The 26,429-nt window shown below is 45.2% G+C and overlaps 1 protein-coding gene and 1 pseudogene across 1 annotated transcript in view; one reads left to right on the plus strand and one right to left on the minus strand.

Annotated features, from left to right (window-relative positions):
* Window positions 1-12,646, plus strand: part of LOC141182606 (uncharacterized) — a 38,912-nt gene extending 26,266 nt beyond the window's left edge. Inside the window, exon 7 of the mRNA XM_073660767.1 lies at window positions 12,324-12,646. Within this exon, the coding sequence (XP_073516868.1) occupies window positions 12,324-12,526 (203 nt within the window). The 3' untranslated portion in view covers window positions 12,527-12,646. The remainder of the gene's footprint in view (window positions 1-12,323) is intronic.
* The window catches only part of LOC141182609 (uncharacterized), a 272,324-nt pseudogene that overhangs the window by 217,026 nt on the left and 28,869 nt on the right, over window positions 1-26,429 (minus strand).

The following is a 26,429-nucleotide window of genomic DNA, read 5'->3' on the forward strand; positions in this document are numbered from 1 at the left end:
TGTTAGAACCTTGCTCTTAGCTTTTTTTTCCTTTGCTGGTCACATGACCTTGTTGGCCTATTTAAGCCTGCTCCGCCCTTCTGGCTTTGCTGGACTTCATTGTATATCTACTTTCTAGCTAGCCTGTGCTCTGTGTCTTGCTCTGTTAGTTTGCTTGGTCTACTGACCTCTATGTTCTATATATTTTGTTTGTTCGTCTGTCTGCTACTATTTCTGTTAGGAGGTGTCCCATATTCCTCCCAGTCCTTAGTACTTGTAGGGATTCCTTCCCCACATCTATAGGTCTCCGTACAGACTAGCTTAGGACTTTAGCAGGTCTGATCGCAGGATCAGGTCCCCTGTTACATCGTAGGGATTCAGCTGAGTTCAATCGTAGGGACAGATCTCCTCTCTTTCCTTAGCTCTGGTAGCAGAACATAACAGTATTTCCAGGCCAGTGTGAACACGCTCCTAGCCTGTTCTTTCCGCCTTCTAGGGGCCGCATACCTAGACCTGTTCCTGTATCTTGCCTGTTCTTGTCTGTATACTCTCCTAGCCTGTTATCTGTTTTTCTCTATGTCCGTACCTTCCCTTTTCTTGCAGAATCTGATCCCGTACCTATCTCCTACTCGTTGTCTCTGTACTCTCGTTTGTGAGTTTGGAGTCCACTCGCTACTTCATTGCAAGTATCCTGTGTGTACCTAGTTCTGCCTTTCCCTTTCAGTCTGTTCCGTGAGAACAGAGCCCTGTCCCCTCCGCTCTGCCTTGCTTGCCGCTTCGGCGGTTCTTGCCTGCTCAGCTCTGTCCACCGCGTCTGCGGTTTCGCTTTGCTCTGCCCTGTCCACCGCGTCTGCGGTTTCGCTTTGCTCTGCCCTGTCCACCGCGTCTGCGGTTTCGCTTTGCTCAGCCCTGTCCACCGCGTCTGCCGTTTCGCTTTGCTCAGCCCTGTCCACCGCGTCTGTGGTTTTGCTTTGCTCAGCCCTGTCCACCGTGTCTGCGGTTTCGAATTTGTCTCCCAGTCTGTACTGGACCCTACCCAGCCTGCGCTCTAGTCTGCCTGTTCCTGTATTCCCCGGGGTGGGTCAACAGCCGTGTCCGGAGTCTGACCTGGAGTAGCACCTGGTCCCTCTGCTCTTTTCCTCCCTGGTGCACTGGCGTCGTATGCCGTCGTGCGACCTTGGTCGGATCGGGCAGATACTTAGTTACGCCCCTCCAGGCACTCTCCGGTTCATGGCACAGTGGAATCACTAAACACGCACATGCCAGTCAGTCCGGGCGTGTGCATTACATGCTGTTTCTTGAGAAACTGCCGTAACAAGTGAAGACTGAGAGTAGGGGGCATCTTTGCATGCAGTATGGACAGGGGATTGCCTTGCACACACAACAGGGGGTTCTATTGCACGCACAACAGTGGAAGAAGCAGTGGTGATACCCGCTGACATTGGTTGTGGGGTTCGCCCCACAAAGTCGGGTGCTTTGCTGCCATGTGCCTGATCATGCTGGTGGTGGTCAGGCTGGTAGTTTTGTCACCCCTGCTGATGCTGGCATGGCAGGTGGTACAAATGGCCTTTTTGGGGTTATCAGCAGAGTCTTTAAAAAAATTCAAGACTCTGGAAGACCTACAGGTTGTACTGGCAACGTCCCTCGTGTTGGTGTTACGGGGAACTGTTGCCTGCCCTCTGTGTGCGGCCACCACACTGCTTCTTCCTGCCTGTTGGGGTACTCTGCCTCCCTCACCCTGTGTGCTGCTGGCCTCACTCTGCATGTCCTCCTGCCACGTTGGGTCAGTTACTAGATCATACACCACCTCCTCCTCTTCCACTTGCGAACCACAATCCTCCTCCTCACTTCCTGGCAATTGTGTCTCGTCATCGTCCACCTCTTGTGACAAATTGCCAGCGTCGACTTCCTGTGGCAGTGGCTGTTCAAATATTTGGGCATCGCTACATGGGATCTCCTCTTCCACCACTTCAAGCGGAGCAGGCGAGGGCCACAAATCTGGAAATGGACCAGTGAACAGCTCTTCAGAGTGTCCAAGTGTAGGATCAGTTGCTGTGTGATGACACTTGGCATGGTGGGAGGAAGGAGCATCAGGGTAAGGAGGAGTATGGGGTCGAGAGTCACGGCTACTAAGATTTGACTGTGTGGAAGACAGACCGGAGGTGGTGGTGCCCAGGTAACTGGAAGTATTATCTGCTATCCAATTAATAACCTGTTCACACTGATCAGGTCGAAATACTGGTGTTGTTCTGTGCTTCCCTAGTAATTCGGTCAAGAACTGGGAGTGAGAAGATGTAGCTGTTGGCTGTGGCACATTTTCACCTTGGCCACGGCCCCGTCCTCTGCACGCACCATCACCAGAACGTCCAGTTCCACGTCCCTTGCCACGCGCCTTGTCCATTGTAAATGAAGTAAAATAGCTTACACTCGCACTATGAATGGAAAAAGGGTAATAAAAAGTAGATTGGAACCGTGGAAGAGGAAAACCACAGTTCTATTTCTCGGGCCTACACCAAACTCTTTTAAACAGATATATTTGTGTCTGAACAATCAGGAGACACTATTACTGTTTTTCTTTACGGAAAAAATACCAAAAGCTGGATAATATAGATTTTTTACCTTGGAACGGCAAAACCACAGTTATAATTTACTGGTGTATACCAGACTCTTTTAAACAGATATATTTGTGTCTGAACAATCAGGAGACACTATTACTGTTTTTCTTTACGGCAAAAAATGCCAAAAGCAGGATAATACAGAGATTTTACCCGTGGAACTGCAAAACCACACTTCTAGTTCTCAGGCCTATACCAAACTCTTTTAAACAGATATATTTGTGTCTGAACAATCAGGAAGCACTATTACTGTTTTTCTTTATGGCAAAAAATCCCAAAAGCAGGATAATAAAGAGATCTGACCCGTGGAACTGCAAAACCACACTTCTATTTCTCTGGCCTACACCAGACTATTTTAAACAGATATATTTGTGTCTGAACAATCAGGGAGAATCTATAACTGTTTTTCTTTACGGAAAAAATACCAAAAGCTGGATAATAGAGATTTTTACCGTGGAACGGCAAAACCACAGTTATAATTTACTGGTGTATACACTCAAACTGTTTTTTTTAGGTAAAAATGGCCCAAAAGTGGATAACACAGAGGTTTGAACCGTGGAACTGCAAAACCACACTTCTATTTCTCTGGCCTACACCAGACTCTTTTAAACAGATATATTTGTGTCTGAACTGTCACAGACTGTTACGGATCCGGGTGGTGGAACCTCTGTGCCGCGGTGCAAGGAGGGACCCAGAGGGGCGTAACAAAGTATCAATTCAGACCGCCCCTGGTCGTACGGCGGCTAACGACTCCGTGACCAGGGAGGGACCGAGCAGAGGGACCAGGTGCTACTCTGGGGACGACCTTGTAAGAGAGCAGGTGGCTCCCACGGGTCAGCAGGCTGGGACTGACCGGTATAGCGGATGAACACAACAGGCAGGCAGAAGTCTCTGAATAGTTGACAGGTGGTCACGGCACATGACGGCAGGGCAGGTAGAAGTCTCTAGGTAACAGGCACGTGGTCACGGCAAGTGACAGCATGAGCCTCCAGGTAGGCTACGGTAAGTGATGGCCAAGCAGGCTGAAGTCTCTAGGTTAGCAGGTGGGTGGACATGGCAAGTGACAGCAGGAGCCTCCAGGTAGGCTATCAGGTAACAGGCAGGTAACAGACGAGTGCTCCCAGGTGAGCGGGCTGGCAGGCAGCAGGCAGGTAACTGGCAGGTGCTTCCTGGTAAGCAGGCGGACTTGCCCATAGACAGACTGGCGGGTAGAACGGAAGGCAGACTGTCGGGCTGGAGAGTAGTCAGACTGGCGGACTGGAACAGTAGTCAGGCTGGCAACTGGACCGGAGGGCTGAAGCAGAGGTAAGTATGCTGTGCATCAACTTTTGCTCGGGCACCTCCATTTTGGAGGAGGTGCCTTATATATGGGAGGACCCTCGGCTATTGACCGGGGACTCCTTAGGCAGCGCGCGCGGCCCCTCTAAGAGAGAGGGAGCGCGTGCGTGCTTTAAGCACAGTGCCCGGGAAGCTGCGCGCGCCGGCAGCAGCAGGAAGAGGAGCGCAGGAGGACGCCGCGCGGGGAGGTGAGAGGGACGGCGTCTCTTCCTGGCAGGGAGCAGAGATGCCAATGCTACACAGACACTTTTTTATGGGGGGGGCGGGGGGGTTAATAAGACTGGTATTTGTACAGTGTGAAGGAGGAAAAAAAAAAAAAGAGGATTTAAATGAAAAAAAAAGGATTTTTCCTGGCCCCCGAGACCTGGAGCTAAGTCCAGCAATTTCAGCAACAGGAGCAGCACACAGGTCTGTAGTGCAGCGTTTGCTGGTATAACCACTGCGTCTCCTATACAGCCTGCCTGCCTGATATCTGGGATGGATATTAGTCCTGAGAAGGACTGTTTGTTTGATTTGGCAGGCTTTAGAGACCCTACACTACCTATTTCGCACTATAAATCACTCCCTAGCTCAGCAGCACTTTCCCTACACTAGCTGATTCCGGCCGTCTGTGTCCAAGATGGCGGCGCCTGGTTTTAAATACTCGAGGTGACGCTGTGCGGCCAGCCAATCAATGTAATGGCCACAACCAACATGGCTGCGGCATTACAGTGACTGGCTGGCGATCCCTGCATGTTCATTGGCTCTGTAAAGAGCGCCAAACATGCAGGGCGGAGACCCGAGCTCCCGCCCGAGTAACCCGGAAATACTTGGTGCTCACCGAACATCCCGAGTAGTGAGATGCTCGGGCGAGTACCAAGCAGTGTCGAGCATGCTCGCTCAACACTAGTGATCACAATTTTACCTCTAGACCACAACATTTTCCTCCATCCAAAAATGTTCACATTACATTTTGTAATTGTGAAAGACCTTTTCTGTAGAACTTACAATCTGGAGGATCCACCTACCACCTGGGATTAGAAGACACTGACCATTACCTGCTCAGATCTGTAAACTACAAAGCCAAATGACAGCGTATGTAGAATGTGCTGACAAGCTGGAAAATTACTTGAAGAAAAATATTATGATGGGCTGTAAGAGAAAGCGGAGGGTAATGATGCTGTTGGCTTCCTAGATCCCTGATATCTTATTGGATGAATCTACCTTCTCTCCCTTCTGTGCTGCTGAATGTCCTCATATGGTCCCTACAAGACCAGGTCCAGTCTTTCTGGCCAAACTTCACTTTTATGATCGACAACATTAAATGTGCAGTGAGGCCAAGTGTGAATTTCTGTACAATAACAACAGAGTTTCCCTTTATCCTGACTTTTCAATTTCTTTTAAAACCAACAACTTCAAACAGGATTGTGATAAACTACAGAAAAAAACATTACACCTGTGCCATGATATATCTCTAAGCTGTGCGTGGCTGATGGCTGTAATATACATTTATTCCCGCCTGCAGGAGATGGGTTGGCATGGATCGAGCCCTGGTTTCATGGATTCACTCCACGTCATAAATTCCATTATGTTTTCAGTCCTAAGGAACTCAGATTACTGCACAATCTCTCCTGAAATGGGGGCACTAATACTTTCTATACTCTTCTGCTCAGGACTCATAGTAGCTCCAATGGTCCACCATAAATGAGTGCAACTCTGGTTTAGTGTTGGAGCTCTCCCCTCTTACATACGTTTTTATTGAGGATGTAACATATCTACAGGTCCCAGGCACCCTAATCTTACTGGCTGGACAGAACCTGTACCGCCCAGAGCTTATGGTTCTGACGTCTCCTCCATCACCAGCGCCGCTTGCAGAATGAATAAGGCTGCTACTGGTGACAGAAGCAGACGTCACAGGAGCAGATCTCCGGGGAGATGGGACCCACCATTTACAGAAACCTTAATATGACAAAATGGCAGAAAACCAGAGCAATAGAAATCACCATAAAGTGACTCCATTTTGGAAATTATAACCCTCAGTGAATTAATCTATAGGAGTAGCAATTATTTTGACTCCACGGGCCCCTTCTGGAAATTAGCATACAATGGATGTTGGAGAGTATTTTAATACCCAACACATAGTGCCCAGATTGTGCTCCAGGAGACCCACACACTGTAAATTAAGTGGGTTCTTCTCACTGTTACGGGTCCGGGAGGTGGAACCTCTGTGCTGCGGTGCAAGAAGGGACCCAGAGGGGCGTAACTAGGTATCAGCTCGAAGCGACCAAGGTCATACGGCGGCTCAATCGACTCCGTGACCAGGAAGGGTCCGAGCTGAGGGACCAGGTGCTACTCTGGGGACGACCTTGTATGGGAGCAGGTGACTCCCATGGTACAGATAGTAGGGACTGACCAGTATTGCAGATGGGTGCAGCAGGCAGGCTGACGAGTGCTCCAGGTAGATGGACTGGCAGACGAGTCAGGTGACGACAAGCAGGAACCTCCAGGTAGGTACGGCAGATAACAAGTAGAAGCCTCCAGGTAGGCTGTCAGGTAGGCACGGCAAGTGCTGGCAGGAGTCTCTAGGTAGGCTGTCAGGTAGGCACGGCAAGTGCTGGCAGTAGTCTCTAGGTAGGCTGTCAGGTGGTCACGGCAAGTGACGGCGGAGGCCTCCAGGTAGGCACGGCAGGTAACAGGCAGGTGCTTCCAAGTAAGCGGGCTGGCAGGCACGGCAGGTAACAGCGAGGAGGTGAGAGGGATGGCCTCTCTGCCTGGCAGGGGGCAGAGACGCCGATGCTACAGTACCCCCCCCCCCCTTTACGCCCCCTCTTTTTTGGCCAGAAAGAAATTTTTAAAGGAGAAGCGGGGCATGAATGTTCTCCCTGGGTTCCCAAGTTCTCTCCTCTGGGCCAAACCTCTTCCAATCCACCAGAAAAAAGGTTTTTCCTCTTACCCTCTTGGTGGCCAGAATGTTCTCTACCTCAAAAACGTCCTCAGCGGAAACCGGAGCAGGGGGAGTACCTGGATTGTTGGAAAAAGAATTAAACACAACTGGTTTGAGGAGAGATACGTGGAAGGAGTTGGGAATCTGCAAGGTGGCCGGGAGTTTTAACTTGTAGGCCACTGGGTTGATTTGTTTGAGGACTTCAAATGGACCGATGAACCGAGGACCCAACTTATAGGAGGGTGTTTTGAGCCGGACATGTTTGGAAGAGCCAGACTTTATCTCCTGGACGGAATTGAGGAGGATCCAGACGTCTCTTGTCAGCATGTTTCTGAAGAAGTGCGGATCTAGTATTTTCCCAAATGGTGGAGAATTTGCTGACTAGAGACTCCGCGGCAGGGTTGTCCACCGAGGAGGAGATGGGAAACGGAATCCGGGGAAGTTGACCGTAGACCACAAAGAAACGGGGATTTAGAAGTAGATTCGCTCTCATGGTTGTTGTAGGAGAACTCGGCCCATGGTAGGAGCTCCACCCAATCGGTATGGTGAGCATTAACAAAGTGCCGGAGGTAGCTGGTAAGGATTTGGTTGATACGCTCTACTTGGCCATTGGACTGTGGATGGTAGGCGGAGGAGAAATCCCGGGTGACATCCAGCAGCTTACACGTAGCTCTCCAGAAGCGTGAGGTGAACTGAACCCCTCGATCCGACACAATGTGGAGGGGTAGGCCATAAAGACAGAAGATATGAAGGATGAAATCCTTAGCCAGCTCTAATGCAGACGGGAAACCAGGCAGAGGGCTGAAGTGGGCCATTTTAGAAAAGCGGTCAGCGACCACCCAAATGACTGTACAACCGGCAGAAACAGGGATATCGGTAATAAAGTCCATGGCAATGTGCTGCCATGAGGCAGCAGGTACAGGAAAAGGCAGGAGGCGACCGGCTGGAAGATGTCTGGGAACTTTGTTGCGGGCACAGGACGAACAGGCCGAGACGAAGTCTGCCACATCCTTGTGCAGGGTAGGCCACCAGTAATGCCGGGTAATAAGCAGGAAGGTCTTCTTTTGGCTAGCATGGCAGGCTAGTTTAGATGAATGACCCCAGTGAAGAACCTTCTCACGATCTGGAACCGCTACAAACGTCTTACCGGGTGGAAGACGAGTCAGATCCAAGGGGGCCACAGTCATCACTTTGGAGGGGTCGATGATGTGCATAGGCTCCTCCTCTTGATTGGAGGACAGGAAGGATCGGGACAAGGCGTCGGCTTTGACATTCTTGCCCGCTGAGCGGTAATGTAGGATAAAGTTGAAGCGGGCGAAGAACAAAGACCACCGGGCCTGACGCGGATTGAGTCTTTGGGCATTCTGGAGATATGCCAGGTTTTTGTGATCCGTATAGATGATCACTGGGTATAGAGCCCCTTCAAGCAGGTAACGCCACTGCTCCAGCGCCAATTTAACGGCCAACAGTTCTTGGTCTCCTATGGAGTAGTTGCGCTCAGACGAGGAAGAAGAGTTTGGAGAAGAAGCCGCAGGTTACCATTCTCCCGGATAAAGATTTTTGGGTGAGCACCGCTCCGGCTCCGGAGGAGGAAGCATCAACCTTCAGGAAGAACTGTTTGTTGCAGTCCGGATGGTGCAGCACTGGGGCAGAGGAGAAGGCTTGTTTTAAGGAAAGGAAGGCCTCCTCAGCTTCGGGCGGCCATTCCTTGGGATTTGCTCCCTTACAGGTGAGCGCAGAGATGGGAGCAGTCCGGGAAGAGAAGTGCGGGATGAAGAGACGATAATAGTTGGCGAAGCCCAGGAATCACTGAATTGCCTTCAACACCTCCGGACGGGGCCACTTTAGGACAGCAGAGTTTCTCGGGATCCATTCGTAAGCCTGTCTGGGAGATAACATAGCCCAGGAATGGAAGAGAGGTTTGCTCGAAGAGGCACTTCTCAAATTTTGCATAGAGGTGATTCTGCCTGAGCCTAAGCAGGACCTGACGAACATCCCTCCAGTGTGTGGGAAGATCCGGAGAGAAGACCAAGATATCGTCTAGGTCCAGATGTTGTTGACCAATTCTTGGAAGACGGCGGGAGCATTGCAGAGACCGAAGGGCATCACACTGTATTCATAGTGACCATCCCGGGTATTGAATGCCGTCTTCCACTCGACTCCTTGACGGATCCGGACCAGGTTATATGCCCCACGTAGATCTAGCTTGGTAAAGATCCTAACTCCCTTAAGACGGTCAAACAACTCGGAGATGAGCGGCAGGGGGTATTTGTTTTTGACCGTGATTTGGTTGAGTCCTCTATAGTCAATACAGGGGCATAATGAACCATCTTTCTTCTTGACGAAGAAGAATCCGTCTCCAGCCGGGGAGGTAGATTTCTGGATGAATCCCCTGGCCAGATTCTCCTCGATGTACTCCGACATGGCCCAGGTTTTGGCCGACGACAACGGTTAAATACTCCCACGGGGTGGAGTGGCACCGGGTACCAGGTCGATCGGGAAATCATATGGCCTATGAGGTGGCAGTGTCTCTGCTTCCTTTTTATCGAAGACATCTGCATAGGGCCAGTAAGGTGCCGGTAGACCGGGCAAATTAGCCGGGGTAGGTGGAGGACGAGCCGGGCGAACCGGAACCAGGCAGGTCCTATGGCAATCCTGCCCTCACCAGAGTACTTCACCGGATTGCCAGTTCAGCACGGGTTCATGTCTCTGAAGCCAGGGTAGACCTAGCAATAGGGAGTGAGAGAGTCCGGATAGCACATGAGCACATGGAAGGAGATCCTCTCAGAATGCAGCATTACCACCTGCAGGGTTATAGGTTCTGTGACAAGCAGGATGGTCACCGGAAGGAGTCTTCCATCCACGGAGGCGACTGCCAATGGTTCAGCCAGAGGTTTGGTGGGAATCCGATATCTCTCTACCAAGGACTGGGAAATGAGGTTTCCAGCGGCTCCAGAATCCAGGTGAGCAATTTCAAAGTAACGGTTCTCTGCCCAGGAGATAGAGACAGACAAAGTCATGGACGGAGAGGGTTTACTTTTGCCTAGGACGACCTCTCCGAGCGGTCCTAGACACTGGAATTTCCCAGCTTCTCCGGGCAGGAACGGATGAAGTGCTCCTTACTGCCACAATAGAAACAGCTCCCCTCTGCTTGGCGTGACTCTTGGTGAGATTTGACCATCTTGGTCGGGTCGATCTGCATAGGTTCGGGCGAGCGTGCCCGTGGAGTAGCTGGTTGAGAGGCAGGTCTCTGGAAAGTAGGAGCAAGGCGAGGAAATTTTCTCTCCCGGGTAGTCTCTTTAGCACGTTCCAGGAAACGGATGTCGATCCGAGTAGCAAGTGACACCAGATCATCCAAGGTGGTAGGAATGTCCCGGCCGGCTAACTCGTCCTTAATCCGACCGGAAAAACCCTCCCAGAAGGTGGACACCAGGGCTTCGTTGCCCCAGGTCAGCTCAGAAGCAAGGGTACGGAAGCGTATGGCATACTGGGCCACGGTGAGACTCTCTTGGCGGAGACGGAGCAATGAGGAGGCAGTAGAAATTTTCGTCCGGGCTCATCAAAGACCTTCCGGAAGGCAGAGAGGAAAGCCAGAAGATCAGACACCAGGGAATCCCCTCTCTCCCATAGGGGGTTGAGCCATGCCAGTGCTTCCCCGGTGAGGTGAGACATGATGAATGCCAGCTTGGCCCGGTCGGAGGGAAATTGATGTGCCAAAAGTTCAAAGTGCAGCGTACACTGGTTCAGAAAGCCCCGACATGAGACGAGGTCACCTCCAAAACGAGGAGGCGCAGAAAGCCGGGGACCTGGGCTGGATGCCGTGGTATTGGTGAGCAGCGGTGCTGCCGAAGCGGGAGTCGCACGACTTGAGGCGGACACAGGTGGGACAGACAGCGTGTCCAGATGGGAGTTGACATTCCGCAGATAGTTCAGGATGGTTTCCTGTTGGGCTCTCTGACGAGAGACCTCCTGGTACAGGTCAGTAAGCGAGGGGGCTTGGGGGCCACTGGGTTCTATGGCCCGAGCAAACTGTTACGGGTCCGGGAGGTGGAACCTCTGTGCTGCGGTACAAGGAGGGACCCAGAGGGGCGTAACTAGGTATCAGCTCGAAGCGACCATGGTTGTACGGCGGCTCAATCGACTCCGTGACCAGGAAGGGTCCGAGCAGAGGGACCAGGTGTTACTCTGGGGACGACCTTGTATGGGAGCTGGTGACTCCCACGGTACAGATAGTAGGGAGTATTGCAGATGGGAGCAGCAGGCAGGCTGACGAGTGATCCAGGTAGATGGACTGGCAGACAAGGCAGGTGACAAGCAGGAACCTCCAGGTAGGTACGGCAGATAACAAGCAGAAACCTCCAGGTAGGCTGTCAGGTAGGCACGGCAAGTGCTGGCAGGAGTCTCTAGGTAGGCTGTCAGGTAGGCACGGCAAGTGCTGGCAGGAGTCTCTAGGTAGGCTGTCAGGTGGTCACGGCAAGTGACGGCGGAGGCCTGCAGGTAACAGGCAGGTGACAGGCAGGTGCTTCCAGGTAAGCGGGCTGGCAGGCACGGCAGGTAACAGGCAGGTGCTTCCAGGTAAGCGGGCTGGCAGGTAACAGGCAGGTGCTTCCAGGTAAGCGGGCTGGCAGGCACGGCAGGTAACAGGCAGGTGCTTCCAGGTAAGTGGGCTGGCAGAGCCCATAGACAGACTGGCGGACTGAAGGGAAGACAGCCTGTCGGGCTGGAGAGTAGTCAGGCTGGCGGACAGGACTGGGAGTCAGGCTGGCGGGCAGGACTAGTAGTCAGGCTTGCAGCGGGACCTTAGGGCTGAAGCAGAGGTAAGAACACTGTGCAACAACTATTGCTCAGGCACCTCCATTTTTATATATGGGAGGACCTCCGGCTATTGGCCGGGAACTCCTTAGGACGGCGCGCGCGGCCCCTTTAAGAGAGAGGGAGCGCGCGCCCTAAGCACAGTGCCCGGGAAGCAGCGCGCGCCAGCAGCAGCAGGAAGAGGAGCGCTGGAGGACGCCGGGCGGGGAGCGCAGGGAGCGAGGAGGTGAGAGGGACGGCGTCTCTGCCTGGCAGGGGGCAGAGACGCCGATGCTACACTCACTATAGTAATGCCAAATACATGGAGGCTAAATGTGGTTTTGGCGCACTGCAAGGCTCAGTAGCGGAGGGGAGATTTGATTTTAGGAGAGCGGAGATTGCTGGATCGGTTTATTGATGAGTAGAAGCTTTTATTGGTATAATTTTCACCTACATAACCTTTTTTGATGGCTTCTTATTCCATATTTTGGAGGCTGAATGAACAAACAGTTGAACACTATGCTCCACTGGTTTATTCTATGAGGTTTTCAATTAGACTGTGAACTGTCATTCTGTCAATAACTTGTCATTTCTACAGACATTTTAAGTAGAAATGTTCAAAAATATAAATTCAAGGATATTTTATTCAAAATTAATAATTGTTTTTTTCTTGGTAGATGACTATACCAGGAGATTAGAGGGACAGGAGATTTTTAAATCGGATGATCTTGAGATCCCACAGGATACAATTGAAGTGAATGCCATTACTCCAGATATGCCATCATCCCTTCACAGCAAAGATCTGTCATCTGATCCTTTGAAACAGGTTCTGTCTTCTGATTCATTACTGACTACTAAGGAATGTCAAAAAAAAAAATAAGCATTAAAAAACGAACTGCTCATAAAGGAAAGAAGTCATTTTCACTTTCAGAAAATGGAAATAGTTTTACCCTCGAAAAGTCTATTCTTAAACATCAAAAAATTCACACAGTGGACAATAGATTTTTTTGTTCCAAATGTGGGAGATGTTTTAACAAGAAATCAGATTTTGTGAAGCACCAGAGACTTCACATAGGGGAGAAGCCTTTTTCATGTTCAGAATGTGAAAAATGTTTTAACCAGAAAGCGCATCTTAATAGCCACCAGAGAACCCACACAGGGTTGAAGTCCTTTTCCTGTTCAGAATGTGGGAAATGTTTTAACCAGAAATCAGATTTGATTAAGCACCAGAGAACTCACACAGGGGAGAAGCCTTTTTCATGTTCAGAATGTGGAAAATGTTTTAATCATAAAATGATTCTTGATAACCACAAGAGAACTCACACAGGGGAGAAGCCTTTTTCATGTTCAGAATGTGGGAAATGTTTTAACCAGAAATCAGATTTGATTAATCGCCTTTTTCATGTTCAGAATGTGGAAAATGTTTTAATCGTAAAATGATTCTTGATAAACACAAGAGAACCCACACAGGGGAGAAGCCCTTTTCATGTTCAGAATGTGGGAAATGTTTTAACCAGAAATCAGATTTGATTAATCACCAGAGAACTCACACAGGGGAGAAGCCTTTTTCATGTTCAGAATGTGGAAAATGTTTTAATCGTAAAATGATTCTTGATAACCACAAGAGAACACACACAGGGGAGAAGCCTTTTTCATGTTCAGAATGTGAAAAATGTTTTAATTGTAAAATGATTCTTGATAACCACAAGAGAACTCACACAGGGGAAAAGCCTTTTTCATGTTCAGAATGTGGGAAATGTTTTAACCAGAAAGCGCATCTTAATAACCACCAGAGAACCCACACAGGGGAGAAGCCTTTTTCATGTTCAGAATGTGGGAAATGTTTTAATTGTAAAGTGATTCTTGATAACCACCAGAGAACCCACACAGGGGAGAAGCCCTTTTCATGTTCAGAATGTGGGAAATGTTTTAACCAGAAATCAGCTTTGGTTAAGCACCAGAGAACTCACACAGGGGAGAAGCCTTTTTCATGTTCAGAATGTGGGAAATGTTTTAACCAGAAAGCGCATCTTAATAACCACCAGAGAATTCACACAAGTGAGAAGCCTTTTTCCTATTCTTTTTTTTTTTAAGACATTTTTATTGAGATTTTTTCATTAGTTTTTTTGTTACAAAACAATAAACCAGTACATACAATAATAAAATAACATACCATAGGGATCACATACATGCATCTCTCCTATATATACTTTCAGCTTGCCCATTACCGTCTGATAACTTGCAGTTACTATATCTTACAATTAACATTCTACATTCTTGAAATCTTTTATATAACCATAATATTGTAATAAACATTATAATCCTATACACATATAGGTGGGCTATATTACCCATACCACATATTAAGGAATTCCAATACACATTACAATGAAACATTAGACCTCGCCAATACCCCCCTCCCCCATAAGTCATTGTCTCTCCAACAATAACCCCCTTGATGGCATTCCAGGTGTATCCAACCATAAGCCCTATATTTTCTCTAATTTATTCATTCAGTTTTGTTTTTTATATACCCCTTTTTCTAATGTGATAATGTTATTTATCCTATTTTTGAGTTCACTCATTTCTGGAGGTGAGGGGTTAATCCATTTGGATGCAATATGTTTCCTAGCTTGAAATAAAATATGTGAAATCCCTATTGAAATTGGGTCAAATTCCATATCATCTTCTAATATACCTAATAGGCATTCTTTGGGGTCTGGTTGAATATCTATTTTATATACCCTCTTTATAATAGACAGAACTCCTTTCCAGTATTTACCTAACTCCCGGCATTCCCATAGCGGATGTAATAGGCCCGCAGCATCCATGTTACATCTTGGACATTCAGCGGCAGTCCGGTATCCTATGTTACATAGGAATCTAGACGTCTTATATTTCCTATGTATTAATATGATCTGGGAAAATCTCTGCGCCTCATATAAAGATAATTGGGGAACCAGTTCTAATACCGCTCCCCATTGATCCTCAGAAATTGGACCTATATCTCCATCCATTTTTGTCTAGCTGGAGAAGGAAATATTTTTAAATAATTATCAAGAAGGACTCAATAAAATATCAGAAATATGACCCTTAGTATTTCCCTTCTCTAAAAGCAAATTAACAAAAGTATTATTTTCTACCCAAAAGAGCGTCCATCTTGATTGTGCATTAAATGAATGCCGAAACTGTAGAGATTTATAGAATTGTTTATTTGTCAACCCAAATTCCCCCTTTAATTGATCAAAGGACTTAAGTATTCCTTCAGATAATATGTTTTATATCGTATATATGTTTTATATCGTATATATTCCTTTATCCACCCAACTCCGGAATCCCTCTAATTTATAGACCTCTGCATATTTATTATTAAACCATATAGGTGTAGATTCATTGCAGTCTCCTATTTCCATTATATCTTTACCCCTATCCCAGACCTTGTAGAGTAGAGCAAGTGTAGGGTATAGTGATTTCTTGTGTGCGAGGTCATTCAGTTCCACTATATGAATAGGAATATTCCACGGTGTTCCTGAGGTAATTAACCGCTTAATACTATTTGGGTTTGCAGCGCTATGCCACCCACCCAAATGTTGCAATTGCGCTGCCATATAATACAGTGGGGCAAGAAAGTATTTAGTCAGCCACCAATTGTGCAGGTTCTCCCACTTAAAAAGATGAGAGAGTCCTGTAATTGACATCATAGGTCGACCTCAGCTATGAGAGACAAAATGAGAAAACAAATCCTGAAAATCACATTGTCTGATTTGGAAATAATTTTTTTTTCATATTTTGGTGGAAAATAAGTATTTGGTCAATTACAAAAGTTCATCTCAATACTTTGTTATATATCCTTTGTTGGCAATGCCAGGGGTCAAATGTTTTCTGTAAGTCTTCACAAGGTTGGCACACACTGTTGCTGGTATGTAGGCCCATTCCTCCATGCAGATCTCCTCTAGAGCAGTGATGTTTTGGGGCTGTCGCTGGGCAACACAGACTTTCAACTCCCTCCAAAGGTTTTTTATAGTGTTTAGATCTGGAGACACTAGACAATTCCAGGACCTTGAAATGCTTCTTACGAAGCCACTCCTTCATTGCCCTGGCGGTGTGCTTTGGATCATTGTCATGCTGAAAGACCCAGTCAAGTTTCATCTTCAATGCCCTTGCTGATGGAAGGAGGTTTGCACTCAAAATTTCACGATACATGAGCCCATTCATTCTTTCATGTACACGGATCAGTCGTCCTGGTCCCTTGGCAGAGACACAGCCCCAAAGCATGATGTTGCCACCCCCATGCTTCATAGTAGGTATGGTGTTCTTTGGATGCAACTCAGCATTCTTTCTCCTTCAAACACGCCGAGTTGTGTTTCTACCAAACAGTTCTACTTTGGTTTCATCTGACCATATGACATTCTCCCGATACTCTTCTGGATCATCCAAATGCTCTTTAGCAAACTTCAGATGGGCCCGGACATGTAATAGCTTAAGCAGAAGGACACGTCTGGCACTGCAGGATCTGAGTCCCTGGCGGCGTAGTGTGTTACTGATGGTAGCCTGTGTAACGTTGGTCCCAGCTCTCTGCAGGTCATTCACTAGGTCCCCCTGTGTGGTTCTGGGATTTTTGCTCACCTTTCTTGAGATCATTTTGACCCAACGGGGTGAAATCTTGTGTGGAGTCCCAGATCGATGGAGATTATCAGTGGTCTTGTACGTCTTCCATTTTCTAATTATTGCTCCCACAGTTGATTTCTTCACATCAAGCTGCTTGCCTATTGAAGATTCAGTCTTCCCAGTCTGGTGCAGGGCTACAATTTTGTTTCTGGTGTCCTTCGACAGCTCTTTGGTCTTCACCATAGTGGAGTTTGGAGTGTGACTGTTTGAGGTTGCGGACAGGTGTTTTTTATACTGATAACAAGTTCAAACAGGTGCCAGTACTACAGGTAATGAGTGGAGGACAGAGGAGCCTCTTGAAGAAGTTACAGGTCTGTGAGAGCCAGAAATCTTGCTGGTTTGTAACTGACCAAATACTTATATTCCACCAAAATTTGAAAAACAATTCTTTCCAAATCAGACAATGTGATTTTCAGGATTTCTTTTCTCATTTTGTCTCTCATAGTTGAGGTCTAACTATGATGTCAATTACAGACCTCTCTCATCTTTTTAAGTGGGAGAACTTGCACAATTGGTGGCTGACTAAATACTTTTTTCCCCACTGTATATTAGTGCATTAGGAATCGCCAAAACACCAGATTCCTTGTCACTTTGTAGATATTCACATTTTATCCTAGCCGATTTCTTTTTCCATATAAGAGAACGAAACTTCCTATGAATTTTTTGAAAATGGGAATTATGGATCCAAATAGGGGCATTATGCAGAATGTATAAGAGTTGGGGCATCAATATCATTTTTAATAAGTTCCCTCTTCCTACAGCTGATAATGGTAATCTCCACCACATATCTATCTTCTTTTTATACTTCTCCAGAAGAAGATATAGATTCAGTACAATGTAATCCTGAGATCTTATCATTATACTTATACTCGGTATTAGAATTTCTCAACCGTTTGTATTTGTGTATGTTCTAATATGCTTGAATTAGGGATATCATCAAATGGTAGAATAACCGACTTATCCCAATTAATGGACAGGCCTGACCATTCACCAAACTCTCCAATAATGTTCAGAATAGGATCAATAGACTTCTGGATATCACCTACTGTACATATATAACTGTTTGTGTATTATACAATCACTGTATTTTATGTAGTGTGGGCACCCGCTTCTGCAGTGCCACCATGTAACCAATTGCTGGTGAAATAAAGGTTTTTGACCAAACTCATGTTTGGTGTTTCTGATTATTCCCAAATGGTCTGCCATTCATATCCTAGCATAGATATGTCACCATCTTATTGGTACTAGACAATTGTCTGATACGTAGATACTTTCCTTTGTTTTGATATATATTATTCGCTTCGTTCAATTTTTATTTTTGTTGTGTTAACCCCTTCACCCCCGAATGTGGTTTGCACGTTAATGAGAAGGCCAATTTTTACAATTCTGACCACTGTCACTTTATGAAGTAATTACTCTGGAACGCTTCAACGGATCTCACTGATTCTGAGTTTTTTGTGACATATTGTACTTCATGATAGTGGTAAAATTTCTTCGATGTGACTTGCGTTACTTTGTGAAAAAATCAGAAATTTGGCGAAATTTGAATTTTCATGCCCTTAAATCAGAGATTAGTTAATAAATAACAATTCCCACATAAAACACACGTCACCCCTATAGGCAATACTAAGGGGTATAATGGAGTCTAGACACAATGAAATTTAAAAAATTACAGTTTTTATTAAGTCATATATTAAAAGAAAAAAGTTTTTTTCCATAGAACAAAACAATGATTAAAAAGTTAATCAGGAACATTTTCAGCTGTCCAGGATTATGTATATGGGACTCAATCCAAAGGCTCTTGTAGGATTGAGGGTAGGGTTAAGATATTTATTCCCTCAATGAATATATAGATATCAGCAATCCAGCTTTTATTGCTTACTGGCCAGAGGGTATAAAGTACAAATGCCCTATAATGTGTCAGTGCCAGCAGCATGGGCATGTTACCCTAATAGATATACAGATATCAACAATCCAGTTTTTTGATACATGATGACCAGAGTGTATAAAGTGCAAATGTCCTATAAAGTGTCAGTGCAGCAGCATGGGCTTATTGCCCCAATATAGCTATATCAAAGGGACATTCAGATAATAATATTGTGCTGAGACCCAACCACTATATCCCCAGTTGTCATAATGTCAATTACTTACAGCCAGAGGAGAGAGAAAGTGACCCAGTGATCCTGGTGCTGCTCCCCGACGACGGCATTTCACCATGCTTCTTCCAGGGGGCGTTAACCACTGTAGCTTAACTGGCTCCTTAAATAGAGCCCGTGCCCTATCAAATCGCACTGATATGTACATGTGACGCTCGGTGTATTGGGCGCATGAACGCCGTCTGGCATCTCGTAACTACTGAAGAGACTTCCGGTTCCGGCTCTTGGAACGCAAGCGTGGAACGCTTCGCCCTCCTAGGTGCGCCTGACCAGAAGTCCACGAGCGCCGCCGGCTGCGCATGCGCACCCACCGAGCGTGACACAGGAGATGGAGAATGAGCGATGCACCCGGTAGCGGATTACAAAAGAGGCGGGGCTAGTAAGGTCAGAAAACTAAACAGTCTTCATCCTATTCCCAATGAAAGGGAAGAGATTGGTCTCAACCCTATTTTCTCTTTTGTTTTCAGTCCATATACTATATATATTTATATATATATATATATATATATGTGTCTTTTAACTACAGCAATGTAACCTATGATTAAGAACCCCTGTTTGGTTGGAAACACGTACGGTCTGCCTTACATATGGCGCTTTTTTAATGGAACTAATAAAATGGACGTTTTAACTTCACATCTCTTGTGATGGATACGGAGAAGGTGCTGGAGTTTTTCTAATCTACTTCTAGTATGTGATACTGCGCGGGCGCCGTATTGCTGCAGGCAATTCTTTTTTTCCTCCAACAATATGGCACCGCCGGCCGCGTTTGCGCAGTAGCATCTATCGGCAAATGGGAGATGCTATTGCGCGGGCACCGTTTTCATGCATATAAATGTCAGACTTTCATATACGCAATTGCATTTGCATTATTTAAAATAGGGGGCAGGTCACTGAACGCACAGTGACCTATCAGAAAGCAGACAAAGGAATACACAAGTAGAGCACCAAGATAAAGCCCCTCCCCAAATGCCCGCCCCAGAGCACGAGCATATCATTATCTCAGAAATGAATATAAAGATTACACAAGAACCACTGGATGGATTTCATCAACAAAGGTATCATGTCAATCAGTGTAATGTCGCCCACCTGACTGTGTATGTACTTTAGTTTGCACAATCCTGCTGACAGCTGCGCTTTAAGTGAGGCAGCTATACATAGAACTAATCGTATATAAATACAGACGTATAAACCTGCTGCCAATCTATTGTGAGTATATGTGATCTCATATTAGCTATGGAGAGATGATAAACCCTTATGTACAATATGTGACTCCATATTATTATACATTAGCTTAAATAATTTCAACTTAAGCTAAATAAAATGCCAAATTTGGTATTGATTTATTATTCTAACGCATGCTACATAAATTTGATTGAAATACTCAGTGACTGTGTGTACAAGCATAAAGAGGAGCACAATTACGATAATATAGTACATTTTTATATATTTTCTGTTTTTTTTTGTGTTTTATAAGAATTCTTAGTGACGACATTTACTCACTATATGGCATCAAAATACACAAGACCGGTAATCTAACAATAGACTGCAATGCATACAGAACAGGTTTACACAATGATTCAAAATTAGCGAGATAAGAAAAATCTCCTATTAGAAGAACATGTGTGGAAGCCGCACGCTAACAATCGCTGGGTATCTAAGGTGGAGACAAGCTGGCGTGTCAGCCATATGCTGCGGAAGGAGAACAGATCATTCGGGGGGAGACAGACTAGTCACAGCGGGGATTTACGGGCCGTCTTTTCAGTAAACTTGTATACAGCCCCCATAAAGAACGGAGTTTTTCCGTATATAAAGATCCAAGGCCGCAGTGTTTCAAGGCAGATGGAGAGACTAATGGAGGCTCTAATCCTGGTGATCAAGAGATGGAGAAACAGCAAATGCCGATAAGAAGTGTGAGAGGAAGAGCAGGGTGGAGATGGAGATGTAATAGAAAAGCATGATGTCCCTTCTCAGATTTACACCATGCGGTACCCCGGTGCTTCGCTGACAGACCACCAAGCCTATCTGGTTCTCAGTATCTTCTCCGTATCACCACCTCTAAGGGGTTTATGTGTTTTATCAATTGCATAAATGATTAATGTGCTGAGATGACTTTGATGTTCCTGTATAAAATGTTTGGAGATTTGTGATATGTTTCTATTTGCACCTTTGTTCTCGATATCATTAATACGTTCTCTGATTCCAGCCTGTAACCGGCGTTTTGTGCTGCCGACATATTGTAGATTGCCGGCCGTGCCTCCATCTTGTATATTACACTGCTCGTGTTATAATTAAGAGACGTTTTGATCTGATCGGTGTTTTTGTTACTTCAGTCAGTAAAATTCTGACATTTGTGGGAGTATTTGCATGTTTTGCCGGATGTTGTTCCACACTTGAAAAAACCCTTTAAGTGTAGAAAACTAGAGGAAGCAGCTTGTGTAGTTGTCAAAAATCTAGGGGAGAGGCTCGATCCAAAGATGGTGCTTTTCTGGATACTACTACACCCACCTTTGATTATTTTAGCTATATCTGGGTCCTCTATCAAAATGGATAAATTACTATAATCGATTGTTTTAATTGAGGAAACTGACTGCTGTATTGCAGGACAAGTGTAGGGGGACGTCCTTATGATCTGATTGATTAGATTTATGTTTGAACCGGGTTTTGTCCACAACTATTTTTTCGTCTCTATTTAGCCTCCAATTGCTATAACCTCTCTTGGATTGTCTATTTCTGATGTTTCTTACTTCTCTTAGTCAGTTTCCATGCTACAATTACGTTTTGCCAGGATCATCTCCTCTACAGGTACACCTCTAGTTGCATGTTTTGGGTGATGACTCTTTGTGTGCAGGATTGTATTACCTGCTATACTTTTCTGAAAGTTGAGGTGATTATAGTTTTAGAGGGAATGCCAACCAGATTTAAATACAAAAAATCTGTGTGTGTCCGTTCTTGATGGAAAGTAAACCTTAAGATAAATGGGTAGCAATTGAAATAATTAATTTTGTACAGCAGATACATCGATGATATGGAATTCTGATGTATCTGCCGCATCACCATATAAAGTCTCTATATGGATTGTCCACGCAGTATACATACGACTCCTCATCTCAGCTCAAAACTAAGTTGGCTAAAGAGGGGGAGTATTTTGCCCCCATTGAAACTCCATTGATTTGCATGTAATGTTTCATTAAATGAAAAATAATTGTTTTGTATGAGCAAATGTACAACATCCAAAACAAATAATTGTAAATCTGATGAAAACTTACTGTATTTTTTCATGTGAAAAGTGAAAATTTAGAGCATAAAGAGCTATTTTGTGGGGGATCGATGAATACAATGAGAAACTATCCAAGAAAAATTTGGACCGCTCCTTCACTGTATCTTTTACCAGCTCCTCTTCCCTTCCCCTTATTGTCGGGGTCCCTCAAGGATCAGTCCTAGGCCCCCTTCTTTTCTCCTTATACACTGCTCCTATTGGACAAACAATCAGCAGATTCGGTTTTCAGTACTATCTCTATGCTGATGACACCCAATTACACACCTCTTCTCCGGACATCACCCCTGCATTATTACAAAATACCGGTGATTGTCTTTCCGCTGTCTCTAACACTATGCCCTCCCTCTATCTAAAATTGAATCTGTCAAAAATTGAACTGCTCGTATTTCCTCCCTCCACTAACCTACCTGTGCCCGATATTGCCATTTCTGTTTGTGGCTCCATCATTACTCCCCAGCAACAAGCCCACTGTCTTGGGGTCACACTCGATTCAGATCTTTAATTCACTCCTCACATCAAATCACTCTCTCGCTCGTGTCATCTACACCTCAAGAACATTTCAAGAATCAGGACTTTTCTTACCTTTGACTCGGCAAAAACTCACTGTAGCTCTTATTCATTCTCATCTAGACTATTGCAACTCTTTACTTATCGGCCTCCCTCTTTCTAAACTTTCCCCTCTCCAATCCATCCAGAATGCAGCAGCCAGGATCATATTCCTCACCAACCGATACACCGATGCCTCTTCCCCACATACTGGCTGGTGACCAGTTCATGTAGTGTTATGTACTTACCCTATTTAGCATATTATGGCTGTATTATACAAAATATGTATATGTTACCTTTTGTGTCTCCCCTATTTCCTCATAGACTGTAAGCTTGTGAGCAGGGCCCTCACTCCTTTTAATATCTGAGTTATGCTTATTTGGTAATGTCTTTTTGTCTGTTCAAGCCCCCCCTAAAATTGTAAAGTGCTGCGGAATATGTTGGCGCTATAAAAATAAAAATTATTATTATGGTTGCCATATGATGTCACTCATGGCCTGCAACATCTCAGTACTATCCTGAAGGAAACCAGGTGCCCTCTGGACGAGGGTCTGGAGGAGCCAGGCAACCCACTCCCCCAGCCTCTCACCCAGAAAGCCAATGCCAGACACGATTGGTCTCATGGGGGGTGGATATATTTCTTTGTGGGCTTTGGGCAGAGCATACAAATATTGGCATGGCAGGATTTTCTATTTTCAGATACTACATTTCTTTCTTTGAAAAAACCCTAAACTGAAACCTTGTTCCAACAAAGTAAAAAGTTTAGTTTTAACAGGCTGAGTTGGATTATCTGATAAACGCCTTTACACATTATTGTCAAACAGCATATCTTCAACCCAGTTCACATAATCCTTTTATCCGTGACAACCACTGATCCTCCTATGTCTGAGGTTTTGATAAGTTGTTCTTGGTTCTGAGTTGTTGTAGGGCGCACTGTAAACTGGGTTGGATATTGCTGGTATAAATTCATCCATCTTGGAATTTCTCAGAAAGCGTCTTCAGCTCTGATTCTCTTATTTTGTAATTGATCCACAGCTGGTTAGTGTTTTTGTACTGGATATAAATTTGGATTTGGTACACTAATGACATCTTGATGAGATTATCAGCAGTACTGTTAGGAGTATTTTCTTTTTCCAAGCAGAACAGTGAAAGTTTCTCCGTAAAGCGTAATGACCTGAAGGCGTTTTCTGGATTCAATTCACCACAATGTACATTAATTCCATCATTGTCAGAATGATTTCTAAGAGGGATATTCCTGATGAATTTGTTGACATCACAAATTGTGGAAAAAAGGTTGAAATTGTAAGTGGGTACAAAGTTTATACCATATGACGAGTCTGTATCGGTCCTCAGTTAAGGCTGTAGTAGATAAGTTACAGGGAATCTGTCACCCGCTGGGACTTATCTGACCTCTAAAATGGTGTAAACGTGATAGAAATGTAAATCTATACCTACAGTGGGTGCTCCAATTGAGCATCTCTGGAGAGACCTGAAAATGGCTGTCCACCAACGTTCACCATCCAACCTGAAGGAACTGGAGAGGATCTGCAAGGAAGAATGGCAGAGGATCCCCAAATCCAGGTCTGAAAAACTTGTTGCATCATTCCCAAGAAGACTCATGGCTGTATTAGCCCAAAAGGGTGCTTCTACTCAATACTGAGCAAAGGGTGTGAATACTTATGACCATGTGATATTTCAGTTTTTCTTTTTTATTAAATTTGCAAAAATTTCTACATTTCTGTTTTCTTTCAGTCAAGATGGGGTGCAGAGTGGACTTTAATGAGAAAAAAATGAACTTTTTAGAATTTACCAAATGGCTGCAATGAAACAAAGAGTGAAAAATTTAAAGGGCCCTGAATACTTTCCGTACCCACTGTACCTGTATGCCTCATATTAGAAGTCTTGTTCCTATGAAATGTTTTTTTATTCCTACAAGTTTCTGATGCGTTCCCGTCGCGGGGCCCGCAAGAAATCCCACCTCCTGTGTGAATTACACGTTTCCCCTCTCCCCTGCACGTCCGTGCCCTGTGAGGTGCAGTTGCCGCTGCCAAACCACACACCAGCCAAACCAGGAGTGGTATCCGCAAGGCTCCCAGCACTTTAACCCCCCAAGTGCTGTGATCTCAGCATTTAGAAACCAAACAGAGGGACAGAAGCCCCTCTGCTCTTGGATCGGACACCCCGCGCCATCAGCACAGGGTCCCGATCGTTGCCATGGTGACCCGATGTTGTCATGATGACATCCGGGACACCAGAAAGTTACTTGGATCATGCTCAGTGCATGATCAAAGTAACTGGTGTCTGCTGCACTGACAGGTTATAATGTACAGCAGTGATCCTGCACTGCTATATATTATAGCTGCGATCAGACTGCAGAAAGTGAAAGTCCCATAGTGGGACTAAGTAAAAAAGTGGAAAAAAAAACCTACAATAAAAGTACACATATTTGGTATCACCGCGTTTGGAACGACCTGACCTATAAAACTGTCCCACTAGTTAACCCCTTTAGTGAACACGGTAAAAATAAAAAAACTAAGCAAAAAATGGTGGTTTATCATCAAACAGCCAAATAAAACGAGATCAAAAAGACAAATGTAAATAAAAATGGTACCGCTGAAAACGTCATCTTGGCCCGCAAAAAACAAGCTGCCATACAGCTCCATCAGGGGCTCCCCAAACACGACATGGCGTCCGCTAATTATTCAAGCAAATTTGACATGCAAAAAGTTAAATGGGGCTCCTTCCCTTCTGAGCCCTGCCGTGCGCCCAAACAGTGGTTTTCCCCCACATATGGGGTATCTGTGTACTCAGGAGAAATTACACAACAAATGGTATGGTGAAATTTCTCCTGTTACCCTTATGAAAATGCAAAAGTGGGGGCTGAAAAACATTTTTGCTGGAAAAATGTGAAAATTTTATTTTTATGGCTCAATATTATAAACTTCTGTGAAGCACCTGAGGGGTCTAGTTTCCAAAATGGTGTCACTTGTGGGGGGTTTCCACTGTTTAGGCAAATCAGGGGCTCTCCAAACGCGACATGGCGTCCGCTAATTATTCAAGCAAACTTTACTTTCAAAAAGTCAAATGGCGCTCCTTCCCTTCCAAGCCCTGAAACACCGAACATGAGGTCAGTGAAAAACCTTTATTTCACAAGCAATTGGTTACATGGTGGCACTGCAGAAGCGGGTGCCCACACTACATAAAATACAATGATTGTATAAATACACAAATAGTTAAATATATAATATATATACATAAATACATATACATACACACACACACATGTATTCTGAACCACAAAGGAGCAAGTATGTACAAGTAGAATGAGGCCAAGCGTATAAAGCAATAGACCTAGTGCCTAGTGCAGCATGTCAAAGAACCTGGGGTAGCCTAAAAATAATAACAAGACAAGTGCCCAGAAGATGCTGGTTAGATGTTAGAGGAAGTGTTCAACATGAGGGCCAGGTCAAAACTTGTAGACAAGAAGACAAGATAGGTAATATGCCTTGACTTCTGTTGTACGTGGTCCAGGGTACCGACCGAGTATGCGCCACACTCGGCACCCTGGGCCACTTAGGTAATATGCCTTCTATGACCTCATGTTCGGTGTTTCTGCTTTGGGTTTTGGCTTGCAAAATGCAGATTTCATTAGAATAGATTGTGGGCTCCAGTAGCTGAGCCCCTGAGGTTCCCATATTGGAAACTTCACTGCCTAAGGAATTAATCTAGGGGTGTAGTAAGTATTTTGAACCCATAGGTGCCTTACAGAATTTTATAACATTGAGTCATGGAAATATGACATTTTAGTGGTAAAAATGCAATTTTTGTATTTGCTACAAATTTATCAGGTACACAAGGGTTAATAGGTGAAACTGAACCCCATAATTTATTAAATAATATCTCCTGAAAGAGGTGATGTCCCATATGTCGTCAGAAATTAGTTAGCCCACATCTCAGGGGCCACTCATTGCCATGGTGACTCGATGTCATCATGACAACATCCGGGTGACCAGAGCTAACAAGTTATTTAGGTCGTGCGCAGTGCAAGATCTACCTAACTGGTGTCAGTGCAGCACTGACAGTTATAAAGCATAGCAAAGCTCCTGAATATATAATATATATATATATATATATAT

Source organism: Phyllobates terribilis, unplaced genomic scaffold, assembly GCF_046119375.1.
Source record: "Phyllobates terribilis strain yellow unplaced genomic scaffold, ASM4611937v1 Scaffold_35__1_contigs__length_13245226, whole genome shotgun sequence".
Taxonomy (NCBI): Eukaryota; Metazoa; Chordata; class Amphibia; order Anura; family Dendrobatidae; genus Phyllobates; species Phyllobates terribilis.